At 42.6% G+C, this 14,609-nt stretch overlaps 1 protein-coding gene across 1 annotated transcript in view; it reads right to left on the bottom strand.

Annotated features, from left to right (window-relative positions):
• LOC124613962 (laminin subunit gamma-1) overlaps positions 1 to 14,609 on the bottom strand; it is a 1,180,138-nt gene that overhangs the window by 829,776 nt on the left and 335,753 nt on the right. Inside the window, exon 2 of the mRNA XM_047142745.1 lies at positions 5,969 to 6,233. Coding sequence (XP_046998701.1) covers positions 5,969 to 6,233 — 265 coding nt within the window. The remainder of the gene's footprint in view (positions 1 to 5,968; positions 6,234 to 14,609) is intronic.

Below are 14,609 nucleotides of genomic sequence, written 5' to 3' on the forward strand. Positions count from 1 at the left end.
CTAGATATTATTCAGTCATAATAATTTAACTTCAGTATAATGGGGAGAGAAGTTAAAGACGCTGACGCCACAACACAAACTGCTCCTATTACAATGAAGGCTTTCCCTGCTGGATATCTCAACTACAGGTGAATCTTCCGCGTTGTATGACCGTGGTCCGTGAAACGTAAACGTCTCATGGACAATGGCAATAAAAACCGGAAGACACACCAGGAGCTAAGTCGTTCGATCGTGATAGCTTTCATTGTCCCGGGAACAGTTTGTGTTGTGGTATTAACTGCCGCGTTTCGAGTGGTGAAGTGACCGGAGGAGTATTGTGTTCCGCGACAAATCCTAGTTCTGCAGTATTCCGGATGACCCATCTTCGACGAGTATGGAGACGACTTATGGAGAGGCACAGCGGTCCTAGCCCTGACGTCATGCCATGAGGACATCCGATATGAATTCAGATTACGGCTGGTAGTAATCGAAGGAAATATGATGGCAGAACGGTACGTTACGAACAATCCTCCATCCTCAACTGTTACCTCTTATGCCACAGTGTCGTGTATCCATTTTCCGGAAGGACAATACTCGTCCACACATCGCGTACGTCTCTATGAACTGTATGCCTGATGGTGAGATATTCTTGTGGCCAGCAAGATCGAGACACCAGTACCCGATAGAACTGCGTGTGACCAGCTCGAACGTAAACTTTGTCCCCGTGGCTGTTTCCAGGACATCAAGGACCAGTTACAAAAGTTGTGAGCCAGATTCCATCAGGACAGGATCCAACGCTTTGCGACACACTTCCTAAACGAATCTGTGCATCCATCCACGCCAAAGCGGATGCAACACCATACTGATAAGATGGTTCACACTGCCACATTTTTTGTAAATTTGACTCGATTCTGTAATCACTCAAAGAACATCACATACCTTCTCAACCTGTGAAGTTTCATTTCGTTTCCTCCTTCCCTTCTGGGTGGTTCACTATTTTCTGTCAGGCAGTGTATATCACGTAGAGATGTGGTATTGAAATTTCGCGAGAGCACGTTGTGGGAAGAGTCGGGTAATTTAATACTTCCTCCCACGTACGTCTCGCGAAACTACTAAGACTAAAAAATCAGAGAAATTATTGCTCATTCGGAACTCTGCCGACAGTAAAACTTCCCACGCACCATTCACGAAAGGAAGAGCGAATATTATGGTACCAGAAATACCTTCTGCCACACACTGCAAGATGGCTTGGAAAGTATTGATGTAGGCGTAGCTGTTGGATATGTAAGGTGCAGACGCCAGCACCACAATTGTGCATTGTGGATCCTATTATAACCATAGAAGGTGTAGACGTAATTATTTTGTATGGACTTATTCTACCAAATTAACTCAGACCTCACGTTTCAGTCTTCATGGCTCCTTGTGTCAGATTTCTATCGACAAACAGTCAGACGCGCGGCACTTTAATTGACAAAACCGCTAATATGTTAACCTTTATCCTTTTTTGCAGTTGTAGACAATATACAGGAAGTGCGCCTTCACTCACAATAAAAAAAGGATAATGTGGTGACTGTGGGCGTTGTTATTCAAAGCTGTTACAACTTTTGAAAGAACGATTTAATGAAATTTCGGAAGTTCGGAATCAGTCTTATTTCTTGGAAAGCCTACTTCTTCTATACCTCGATTCATTCAAACCAGGACACATAATACCACAAACTTTGTTTTCTTAATATCGAGGTCTTCCTGAGATTGTACCTGACACTGAATGATCACAAACGACCACAGAAAAAAGTGATTTTCCGAATTGAAATCGATAAAAACAGACTTTGAACATTCTTATTAGAAGACAGGCAAAAGGTTTTGGCTTCACCAAGTAGTGAAAGTAGTCCCATTCCTTCCTCCAATTATTCATTTTTATATCCGACAGACGGTCCCACGCGACGCGCCTGTTTCCATCCCTGCATATCGAGAGTCATCTGCTCATAACACTCTTCATATTTCATGGACGGTTCAGTATATCGGAACAAGGTTTCCTGCAAATGATAGCACCCAAACAGGCACATATCATGTGTGCTAAATACTCAAAACTTTTTTATTGACCGAGATATCGAAGAAACTCGTCGACAGCAATGAGAAGTTGGAGGGACGGGACACGTCAACACGTCAATAGCTCATCAAGAAAAGTCAGGGGCTGAGTTTAAAGACGTCTTTATCACCTGCGGGGCAGAAGAGCATGACGAGTTAACTCATCAAGAGCATTTAAAAGAGGTAAATTTTCTTGACTGAAAAAAATAATTTAATGTTACATTTGTCTCTCAAACATATCTGCTTATACTTACAGTACGTTACATTTAAAACTGAAAAAAATGGTTCAAATGGCTCTGAGCACTATGCGTCTTAACTACTGAGGTCATCAGTCCCCTAGAACTTAGAACTACTTAAACCTAACGAACCTAAGGACATCACACACATCCCTGCCCGAGGCAGGATTCGAACCTGCGACCGTAGCGGTCACGCGGTTCCAAACTGACGCGCTTAGAACCGCACGGCCACACCGGTCGGCTTGAAAACTGAAATACCGATTTTTGGACAGATATTAACATCAATTTTTTTTCTATTTTTAGATATGTACAAGCTTATACCGATTCCAGTAACTCATGCTGAGTTCCTCAATGTTTCCAATTCATTAAAATATCAATACGTTAAATTATATAACAATAAGGTCTGTAGCGCACAGTCCATCATCAGGCTACTGATCTATCTGCAGGTGGAGTACAGCCCTCCTTAGCTCTAGTACTAGGATGGGAAGCGTGGCGGGCCTAGTACACCAATCGTCTATTACTCCCCCCCCCCCCCCCACCCCTCTCAGGAAACACGTCCGGTACTGATCTGATAACAGGATGAGCGGGCCTGGGTGGGTCGCACTGGAGGGTCACCTCCCCCGTCTGGGATTACCCCGTGTCCTTCAGTATCGGAGTCTAGTGCTCTACCTGCTAGACTATCAAGACCATATAAATTCTGAGGTAAAATTTTGAACAATTGAAATAATAAACAGTAAGTGCTGCACTGTAGGCTTTTGATTCGAAGACTGCTCGAAAGTGGTATTTTTGTGGATTAGCCATCGCAAAATTTCCCCTGGTAGAGCATGCACCGTAGGTTCAGGCTGGAGTTGTATAGGTTCTAAGTACGGCGCTGGAATGGAGACTGGCGCTTCTCGTGGTGCTTGCCAACTCATTGTCTCCATTTGCTACATTTGATGTGTGCAGAGTGTAATCTCTGATATGATAGGTGTGACAGGCCGCCGGGCTTTGAAGAAGTAACTTTGCTTTTTTTTCCTTGGTAAAGGAGAAGGTATAAATGATTCATGATGGTCGGTGAAATTAACAAAAGTCGGCCATGCGTATGAGAGAGAGTAAATTTGCATGGCGTAATTGGAAAGCGCCGACCTTTGGGGTCGTGTGTGCAGGGGCGTGCCGCCGCTCTGCCACGACAACGTCATAGCGAGGCTAGCCCAAGAGCCGCCGTCCTTCAGTACTCACAGGCCACAGGAATTTCATAATGCCTTCTTGCGGATACTAATGAGCTGAAGTTGTGTGTGACCCCCTCCAGCCAACAGTCTGGTTGTACAAGGCGTTCCTTGTACACTGATGACGATTAAAATTGCACTGCCATGAAGGCGGCATGCAACAAACATCAAACTGGCATGACGAGTGCCACAAGGTAGGATACACAAATGATTAGCGTTTCTGTGCACTCATACAATGCAGACAGGATTAACTACATCTACATTCTCTATAGATAAGTAAAGATTACACAGGAGTTTTCTCATTAAGACATCGCGTTTGGATGTTGGCTGTTTGTGAGAATATCGTGTTATGCCTTGTGTGAGGGGAAACATCTACCAGCTGGTGTCGGAGCTCAACAGTGGCAGAATTGTGGCTGACGGAGACTGCAGTTTATCATTTAGTGATACTGCTGTTCTTGTTGGTGGGAATTCCATTATTATCACGCGGCTGTGGAATCCATGATTTCAGGAGGGTCATCCTCCATGTAATACAATAGTGATTTTCATAAGTTTTGGGTGCACTGTTCTCTAGATGTGAATGTAAACAGACCCGGCCTCTTCCGCATGTGAACATCCAGCTCGAATTAAATTTAAAAAGATGGACATGTGTAGTTATTTCTTTAGCAGTTATTGACTAAACAAATCTTAATCAACTTTTAATGTTATTTCCCCCGATTTTTGCAATGAAATCAGCGGGAAGGATGATCTGTTTCTTCATATTGAGTTCTTAAAACTTCGGCACAAGATTGGAAACTGTGTCTCGCATCGCTTTCTCCACATTCACTCGCGATTTATATTTTCTTTTGATGACTGTCCATGCTGAAAGAGCAAACCTACATAAGTAGGATGATGCAAATACTATAAAAAATCGTACGGCCTTCTCACTCACGGATACTCCTGCTTTAGCAAGCTCCAAACCCAAGGCAGTGATGAGAAAACTAGCTCCGACTTGAATGTGGAGTTTGAAGAAATATCAGTTAACTCCTCCTGTTCTTCAGACGTAAGTGTTGATGCTAGTTGGGTACTGCCAGGGGCTTTGGTCCCGTAGTGTTGATTGATTTCTTCTGGATTGTACTTCACACGTTACGCACTGGCTTCCGTTAAACGATCCACAAATACAGGCTTCAAACCTTCGTTCGATAAAACCAACATTCAAGCTGCTTATTACTGAATAAAAGGAATGAGTTATGTAGTAGAATTCGACGGCTGTCTGCCACGCTGCCTTATTAACAGCAGCTATTGGTGGTCCTCCGCATATAAGAAAACACGCGTGTTTTCTTATATATTGCAGTAAAATCGACGAAATGAAGTTGGTTTACGCTTTTTTGTGAAGTTGGTGGCGAAATTTAGAAGAATTTGTACTTACAGTTTCCTTATGGTCCATTTGTGCAGAGTCTCACACACACTAAAGTGTACAACAAGCTGTGTGTGTTGTTTGGTGTGTAAGAGACTCTGCACAAATGGACCATAAGGAAACTGTAGGCACAAATTCTTCTATGTTTCGTCACTAACTTCACAAAAAGATCGACGACCATCTAAAAATTGGGTGTTTTCTTATATATTGCAGTAATGTCAACGAAATGAAGCGGACTCTCACGCATCGACATGACATAGAAATAGCATAACAAACACAAAAAACGCACTTGAAAATGGGAATCATTTCCCGAAACGCGACGTGCGAAAAATAAAATAAAGAATATCGTGACTGGTAGCAGTTGAATCATTTATAAACAAACCAAATATTATACTTGCGTAATTCAATGATATTTAAATACTTAATGGAATAAAGTAACATCCTTTCCAGCTTCATTTAAATACTGTTATGTTAAGACAATATTACTAAACTAGCAGGGGCCCCGTGATGTTGCCCGCGTTTAAATACCTCTGCGTAACGTAACATTAATGTTAGTAAGGATGGAGCAGGATGAGGGTTGTATAGGCAAGTATATTTTAATACGGTGACGTTCAAAATTCATAGAGAGTATAACTTTTTCTAAAACAGCTAAGTGTCTCACATCGCTCTTTCTATTGAGATATTTGCCAACCACAGTCACCCGTTTCCACCCACCACAATATGAATGACACACGCTGAGGACTGTGTCGCCATTACATTCCATCGCGAATGAAACAACAGAAACATTTTCACTTATACGACAAAGTTCTGAAGTCATTTATTATTTAGTTTTACCTGAGAGTATTTATTGCTCCATATTTCGCGCATTTTTTCCCGACATACTCACCCATTGTCACGATCAAACTACCTTACTAACAGCATAACCGCATTCATAATACCCTTAATGAGATATTACATTCTGACCCATGTAACGCCGGATTTCTCACCTACTGCGTAACATTTTTGACCATTGTAATAAATGTGCACCGCGCAATATAAGTTGACCGCTCTGGCGAGTCAGGAGTACTCACCGAGCCGGAGCGTGAGGTTGACCTGGTTGGGGTACTGGACGCCCTCGTACATGGTCTCGGACTGCCACCACGTGACGTTCTCGTTGTTGTTGAAGTCTGTGAGGAAGGAGGGCGGGTGTGTGCCCGCGACGCAGATGTCGCACGACTTGCGGCTGCCCGCCGTGCCCGTCTGCACGCAGAACTCGGACGGCTGCAGCTCGCCGCACGTGTTGGTCGCCTCCACCTGCAGCTGGAACGCCGCGTTCTCGAACGGCGGGATGCACCGCTGCAACACACAACATCGCATAGCCTCTGTTAATTCTGCTGATTTCCTTCCGCGTGGACTAGGTAAGAGATAAAAGAAATTAGATTTAACAATAGCCTATCACACTGCATGGAGACGAAGTTTGATACTTAAGTTCCTGAGTCTTATATCCTATCGTGTCCTAGCAAGACTGCCAGGAAACGTGCTGAACACAAGAACATTCAAAATGATTATTAGGAATACGTGAGCAATCAAATAAAATTAAATAATGGTCTTTCTCAAGGGTCCGTCTTAGGTCCATTGCTCTTTGGCTTGTATATTGCTGATATGCCCGCATTAACATCTTTAAAATTAGGATATTCTGATTATTTGGCGCACTACATACACAACAAAAGAAAATTAAGCAAACGGCGGATGTTCTAACAAGTGATAGTGTGATACGCAGCTTGCTCTGTTCGTCCGCGATACCCAGGAATGAGTAAATACAGGTCACCAGGTAGATGCTATGTCTCTTGACTCGCGGAAGTCATTTGACAGAGTTGCGCACTGTCGCAAATTGTAGCAAAATACAGAGGATCGACGCGTTGTGTAGGGACTGTCAGTTGACCCTCAATACAAAAAATGTCGTGGAGGTATGTACCGTCTATGCAACTAAATGAAGGCAGTTTGTTGTCATACGCGTTTCGCATCATTTGTTTTTCTACATTCAATAAACGTATTATATGAGAGATATAATAAGGCGATATATTACATTTTGTCGTGTTTTCCTCTTGCTTTTTAGGTTAGAAGGAATTTTTATGGCACAAGTTTCGTATTTGTGCTACGAAAGTTGCTTCTAACCAAAAAAGCAAGAGAAAAATACGACAAAATGTAATACATCAGCGTATTATATCTATCAAATGACACGTTTATTGTATGTAGGAAAAGATACTATATTTCAGACCACTGATGATGCTTCCCAAATAAATGAAGCGAAACGCGTATGGCGACAAACAAACTGCCTTCATTTAGTTGCATGGACGGTACAACCTCCACGAATTTAGAGCAACTAAGGGAAAGACGGAAAACAGATAAAAATGACGATAAAAATGTAACGCACTGCGAATACATACACAGAAAGACTCTTTATTGTATGATTACACAATTATACGTCAATCAGTGGAAGCAGTTCCTCCCATAAAATAGCTAGGAGTATACGTACCGTGCGATTTGAAACGGAATGATCACATAAAATCACGAAAGGAAGATGCCAAATTGGGATTTATTAGAAGAATCCTCAGGAAATGTAGTCCATCAACGATGGAAGTAGCTTACAAGACAGTCGTTCGAACAGTACTTCAATATTGCACGTCAGTATGAGATCCTCACCAGACAGGATTGAAAGAGGAAATAGAGAAGATCCAAAGAAGAGCAGCGATTTTCGTTATATAGTGCAGTGCTTGTGTCATTCCGAATTACAACGCAATGTCCCTTCGTACGTTCACGGACGTCCGAAGGAACACGCACTGCGGCGACTGCAGGCGTTATGAGATACTTGAAACGTATTCGCCGTTGTGAATACAGACAACTATCAGCTGTATAACGGGATCACAACAATGAAATTTCGTTGTCATTTCATTATACAGCTGATGGTTGTCTATATTCGCAACTGCGAATATATTTCACTCATTTAGTTACACATTCATTTAGTAAACACGAAAGCGTGAAAGATAGGATGAAGCAACCGCATTGGAAGACGCTGCAAGAGAGGCGTTCTGCATCGCGGTGAGGTACGTTCCTAGACGAGTCAAGAGGTATATTACTTCCTCCTATGAGTATCAAGTGAAAATACCATCAAGATAAAATTAGAGAGGTTCGAGCCCACACGGAGGCTTACCAGCTATCGTTCTTCCTGCGAACCATTCGCGACTGGAACAGGAAAAGGGCGGAAGTGACACCGGCATACAAAGTATCCTCTGCCACATACGGAAAGGTGACTTACGGAGTATACATATAGATGGTTTGGTTGCAATAGCTAATTGTTTTCGTAAATGGAGGTTCCAACCAATTCAACTAAGACGGAGGTTTCATGGTTTCATCTAAATAATAAACTCACAGGTCTAGAACATAGAATTCCTCACAACAATGTCACCTTAACACAATAAAAGTACTAAGTACACACATCAAAAAAAGTTTTGCATCACCTCGGTTCCGAGAGTTCCGGAACCTGTACAGAAAACTGGAATAGAGATCAAACATCATTTCCGCCCTTTTTATTCCTCATGAAAGCCACAAATTGCATGCTGTACCACCATACAGCGAGACCTTCAGAGGTGGTAGTCCAGATTACTGTACACATCGGTACCTCTAATACCCAGTAGCACGTCCTCCTGCATTGATGCATGCCTGTATTCGTAGTCGCATACTATCCACAAGTTCATCAACGCACAGTTGTTCCAGGCTGTCCCACTCCTCAACGGCGATACGGAGTAGGTCCCTCAGAGTGGTTGGTGGGTCACGTCGTCCATAAACAAACCTTTTCAATCTATCCCAGGCATGTTCGATAGGGTTCATGACTGGAGAACATTCTGGCTACTCTAGTCGAGCGATGCCGTTATCCTGAAGGAAGTCATTCAAAAGATGTGGACGGTGGGGGCGCGAACTGTGTCCGTGAAGACGAATGCCTCGCCAGTATGCTGCCGATATGGTTGCACTATCGGTCGGAGGATGGCATTCACGTATCGTACAGCCGTTACGGCGCCTTCAATAACCACTAGCGGCGTGCGTCGGCCTCACATAATGCCACCCAAAAACAGCAGGGAGCCTCCACCTTGCTGCACTCGCTGGACAGTGTGTCTAAGGTGTTCAGCCTGAACGGGTTGCCTCCAAACACGTCTCCGACGATTGTCTGGTTGAAGGCATATGCGGCACACATCGGTGAAGAGAACGTGATGCCAATCCTGAGCGGCCCATTCGACATGTTGTTGGACAAGTTAAAGTAAGAAACGTCTGACAGTGTTTGAAATGGGCCTCAATTTGGCCGTCTATTTGGGCTACCAAAACGGACGGCCAAAATAAGGCCCATTTCAAACACTGTCAGACGTTTCTTACTTTCACTTGCTGTACTATTAATTTAACTTGGTCATTCTACTTTTTTTTCGCTTCGTGTCTTCATGTTGTCAACTCCAATGTCGTGAACAATGTGAAAGGCCCTAGACCATTCTTCTTCCTGTATGTGTTAATTATTTTGCATCTGTCCACCTTCTAGGAAACTGGCATTCATTCATCAAGTGGAATTGTTCTTGTTCAGCATTTCCTTAGAATGATTTGCTTAGTTCCTGAATACGAAACATCTTTGCGCTTGCCTTGGTGGATGTGTTACATGTGTCCTCCACTGCTTTTACGTTAATCTTCAATTACTCTTTCAAGCTAAAAACAGTTTGTCTCAGTGTGTGGCATATCGGATTTAATGAGGCAACACACATGAACTTTATCATCACTTACAAATCCTCTATCACTTGGATTTAAATCACGGAGCTTGCTTCTACACTTAACTGGCAAACTCTCTTAGCTCTGAGAAGGGCTTCTCAGTAATTTAACAGTTTTTGGGTTTTGTTTCATATTACCACGCCTACTGTGAGACTCCTCATTTTGCTGCTGCATATCGATCACCATTAGTAGCTAGGTTTCCTCAAATTCCTTCATACCGTAGTTGTTTGTTATATCTGTGGCTTAGATGCCACAAAAACGACATTGCATAAACGGCATGGTAATGAAGTACGAAAAAACAGTGTATACCATAGCTTGATAATGACTTAATAGTTGATGCGATAAGCAGACATTATAAATTCGACGAGAATAATCAGTGCTCTTTTGAATACTTAATATGCTTTCTTGCTCACCTTATAAGAGCTCAAGCGATTGCTCTTTGTACGACAAAGAGGCGACGAGAACCTGTTTTTCTCGTGCAAATTTACGACTTTACGACTTCTCGATTAATATAACAGCAGCTCTGCTTGCCGAACCGCTTTACCGACATAAAATATGGAAACAAGTTATTCCTGCCCATTATATCTTATAAAATCCGGAACTTTGAACGTCCATGGCGTTGTAAACATACTCAGAAAACGTTCATACTCAAAAAACTTTCTATCTGCGTTCGTCGCCTGTCTGTTGCTGGGGTTTTTCTCCTTCACTGAATTATTCTTTTGGATTCGACCCAATTTTTACACTGCATTCAACTGCATTGCAATATCAGTCGCACTCTCTGGGAGGACTTTGTCAGACAATAGGTGTGTAGGCTTCCGCTGCTTCAGACAGTTTCAGTAACAATCTCTTTGGTGAGTCAGCGCGATATCCTGTGAAACAGCCGAACGTTTCTTTCCTTCCTTGCTGGCCCCCTTTATCCAGCCAATGTCTTATCAGGACTGGTACAGTAGTCCTCCAGTTTCGCGGAGAGCCACTCGTATATATTCATACCATTATATTGGCTATAATTCCAAATGGGTCGCCACTCCCAAAGGCATTTGAAGCTACTGGCAATTCCATCATCGAGAGGACAATCACTTTCTTGCCCGTCTATCTGTTCAAATGTTAAAAACCGTTTTTCTCGGGCACGGATGGACGTATAAATTTGAAAGCTATGTCACATACTGAGGTCTATGGTCTCTTGGTGGTGTAAAACACTGAAGCTTCTAAGTCAAGGCAATCAAGAGATACTTGCAAAATCACTCATCAAAATCAATAGCGTACTGTCTTAGAATGATGAAATTCGGCAAGAAGCAAGGTTTCACAGTACAACTTAAGCAAAAGGATCAGAAAATTGTTAATTTGTAATCGTATCACACGAAAAAATTCCTTTAGTCATTTGATATTCGATGTCAAACTTGAAATTACTCAGTAGTTCTGCATTCAGGCAGACTGGGTTGCAATGGTAAAAGTCAAACATCAAGCAAGGAATGACTTTATTGCTCCCATGACGCGTTTCCGAATTTATCCATCATCAGATATCAAGGAGCGATTACTGCACGTAGATAGGGCTTTTCATGTTATATGTGAAACAAACATTCGCAAGCTAATCTGAAACGTCATATCTAAGTCACTAATTGCTCCTGGATATTTTATGATGGATAAATTTCGATACGTGTCATATAAGCAATAAAATCATTTGACTTTTAGCATTGCGACCCAGTCAACCTGAAGGGAGAACTACTCATAATTGTAATGTTGGCCTGCCTCCTGCATGACTTTATGTCATGTTTATATTATTGAAATTAAAACATTGTCGAAAATCTTGGTATTCCTTTGACCCACATCTTGTTGGTATCACTGTCGATAACAGGGAAAAATGGTTGAGAATCTCGGTCACGGGAATGGATGAATTATCTATACGCATAATGAAGTTTGTACGGAACCCTCAGTGTGCAACCTAAACATTATTTTTTTCAGAATGTTTGCGCTTAGTATAGCTGAGGCGGCATGTGAGAACCAGTTCGGTATTTACCACAAATGGAAAACCGCTTAAAAACCACATCCAAGGGGTGGCCGACACACCGGGCCCGTCGATAATGTGCGAGGTGGGTTCTATCCGGGTCCGGTGAGTTTCCCCCGTGTCTGGGATGCGGACACCTTAACTCCCTCGGTTATCGGGGCGTGTACTCGAACATTTCGTCCAGCTCCAACATCCCCATATTTTTGACATGGGAACAAAGCCAGCAGCTCACTCGTTCCCACAATCATAAAAAGCCTTAGGAATGCACTGGTTAAATGAAGTACAACAGTAAATGTGCTTTGTGATAAGAAGATCCCAGACCAACTCAATTCCAAAATGATCCTCTCTTTAATCCGCCCAGTAAACTAGTACTGTGCAGAGTCATAGCCAGCAACATAGAAGCAACGCAGAAACTTATTGTAATGGGAATCAAAATTGCTTCGCTGGATATCTGGCATGGCATGAAATTCGCAGGCAGTATAGAGTGGCACCTACTGCTGAGAAGATGGTAGGCCGTCTACGTTGCTGTGACAAGTACTTCGAGCAGATGAAATGAATGTCGTGTGGCGAGGGCCTCCCTACCGGTAGATCTGATCACCTGGTGCAAGTCTTTTGAGGTGACGACGCTTCGGCGACTTGCGCGTCGATGAGGATGAACTGATGAAGATGATAAAGACACAAACACCCAGTCCCTGAGCGGAGAAAATCTCCAACCCAGCCGGGAATCGAACCCGGGGCCCCCGGCATGATAAGCCGGCGCGCTGTCCACTCGGCTACGGTGGCGGACTTCAAGCAGATAAAGAAGCAACATCAAAACGCGGGTTTTCGCTGGAAGTCTTTGGTAAGTCATCTACTGGGAGCGCGAGGCAACATTAGCTAGATACCCTTCATATAGACTTCAAAACAGCGGGTCTCTCTCCTGACCAAGCGCAATACAGCAGTAAGTGGAGACCCCGCGACATTACAGGACAAAAACTGAAGAAGTATAAGAAAAGTAAGCCCTGTATGAACTTGACACTCTGCTCACTCCGACTAAACCTTTCGCTAGTCACTCTTCGCTGCTAGCTTTTTGCTAGTCTGGAAACAAAGTTTAGTGTTACAAAACACGTAAGTGAAAATATTCATTTCTGCATCAAAACTTTAGCTGCTGGTGACAACGCTCGCCGAATAGTCCATCTTCCTAAAATTGAAAATTCGATGCAGACTTTAAATATAATCTATAGCTTAGGAAAACCGTTCTCAAGGCACAGGGTCCTGCTTAGCACTTCAGGCTGCTACTTCTCATGTTCACGTGGCTCAGCGGGTATGGCATTGCCCGTGAAAGATAATGACCGCTTCTAATCCTGGTTCGGCATATATCATTAGTATGTTAAGAAGATTATTTTCAGGGGCTAGTCAGCTGCTAAGAGGGCATTACAGTCCCACCACTGTTCCGACGTGTCAAGCGCACCACACAGTGTTCATGAAGAGTACCACAAAGTTCAGAACTCTCCTTTGTCCAGTAATGAGCTGAGGTGCTTCTATTTTTATACTTAGCTTCAACATGTAAAACGTAATTCAAGTTTCTTCAGTAATTTCTATCATTACTCAAACAAAATAGCAGTTTATAGTTTTACAGATTGAACAGGTCTTTTATATTTTTCTGTAGTCTTCTTTTGTTATTTGTGTTCTTTTTGCTTCACTGTGGAATTTTTTACATTATGGTTTCCTTTAAAACTTTGCGTAATTTTTCTGGTACTTCTACTTCTTTACTAATTTGTGATGTTCTATAGCAAAATTTATCCGATAATCTTCCTTACTTTTGTTCTTTCCTTTTAACATATAGAACGGTGTCTGTCCTTCTATCCAATTAATAGATTTTTGTTTTGTTTTGAGGGTACGGTATTTCGCCTGTGTTTAGGTAATCCGATGATTTTATAGCGTTTGGATAAGTTTTGTTCATGGTGGTAAGTTCCTCTTTGGCAAAGTTCCAAAAGTCTTTCACATTTTTACAAAGGACTTCATGTCCGTCATTATCGTTTAAGTTGCAGGTGGGACATCTTTGTTAATCCGCTAACTTTATCTTGTGGACTTAGAACTTGTAGGCATTCTCCTGTCGACTGATATCTACCATGCCGATTCCACTGTCGATGCGAGGTCAGTTGAACTTCATTCCTGTTCCTATCTTCCACTAACCTTCGGTATATTTCTGCGACATTGGTCATATTCTTTTCCTGGATTTTGAGTTGAATGTACCTGCATTCGATTAGGCAGAGTTTCGGATGGGAAAGGTAATAGGTATCTGTTGGACGTTTATTGGCGGATTAAAAGTGTCTGGAATTATTTGATTTTAGAAGTGTGTCCTTAGATTATTTTGTGTTATTTTACATTGTTTATACATGGCATTGGTCCTTCTAGAACAGACATTCGAAACGGAATTGTTTAGTGTCAACGGTTTTCGTTGTGAAACTTGTGTTTCGATCAGGTCATGATCCGAAGAAGTATATACGAAACAATCTAAAATCAGAGCTTCTTGTATTAAGCTTTGATTTCCTCAGGGAAGCTGTATCTGTGGGTCTTAGCTTTGAGAAACGCGCATAAACGTGCTTTGAAGACCTGAAAAGTTCACCCTCCCCACTCCCAACCACAAAAAAAGGCCGTGCTAGTACAGACCACATAGACAGCTTGTGTCGGAATACGCTACACAGCGGATGTGTATGGGGAGGCCGGAAGGAAATGGTACGAGGGTATCATGCGTTGGAGGCCCCCCGCAAGATAGACCGCAGAGAATCCGACCTTCAGGGTGCGTGACGCTCGTCTCTGTCACAGAGACAAGCACCCTCCTACAAGTGCAGTATATTCTTACTTATTTCGTTTGTTTCTGTTTTCCATTTACACTCTTCGCACTCTACTAGAAATATTGAAGAAGACGGCCAGTTTTCACCCTG

Source organism: Schistocerca americana, chromosome 4 (assembly GCF_021461395.2).
Source record: "Schistocerca americana isolate TAMUIC-IGC-003095 chromosome 4, iqSchAmer2.1, whole genome shotgun sequence".
In the NCBI taxonomy this organism is placed as follows: Eukaryota; Metazoa; Arthropoda; class Insecta; order Orthoptera; family Acrididae; genus Schistocerca; species Schistocerca americana.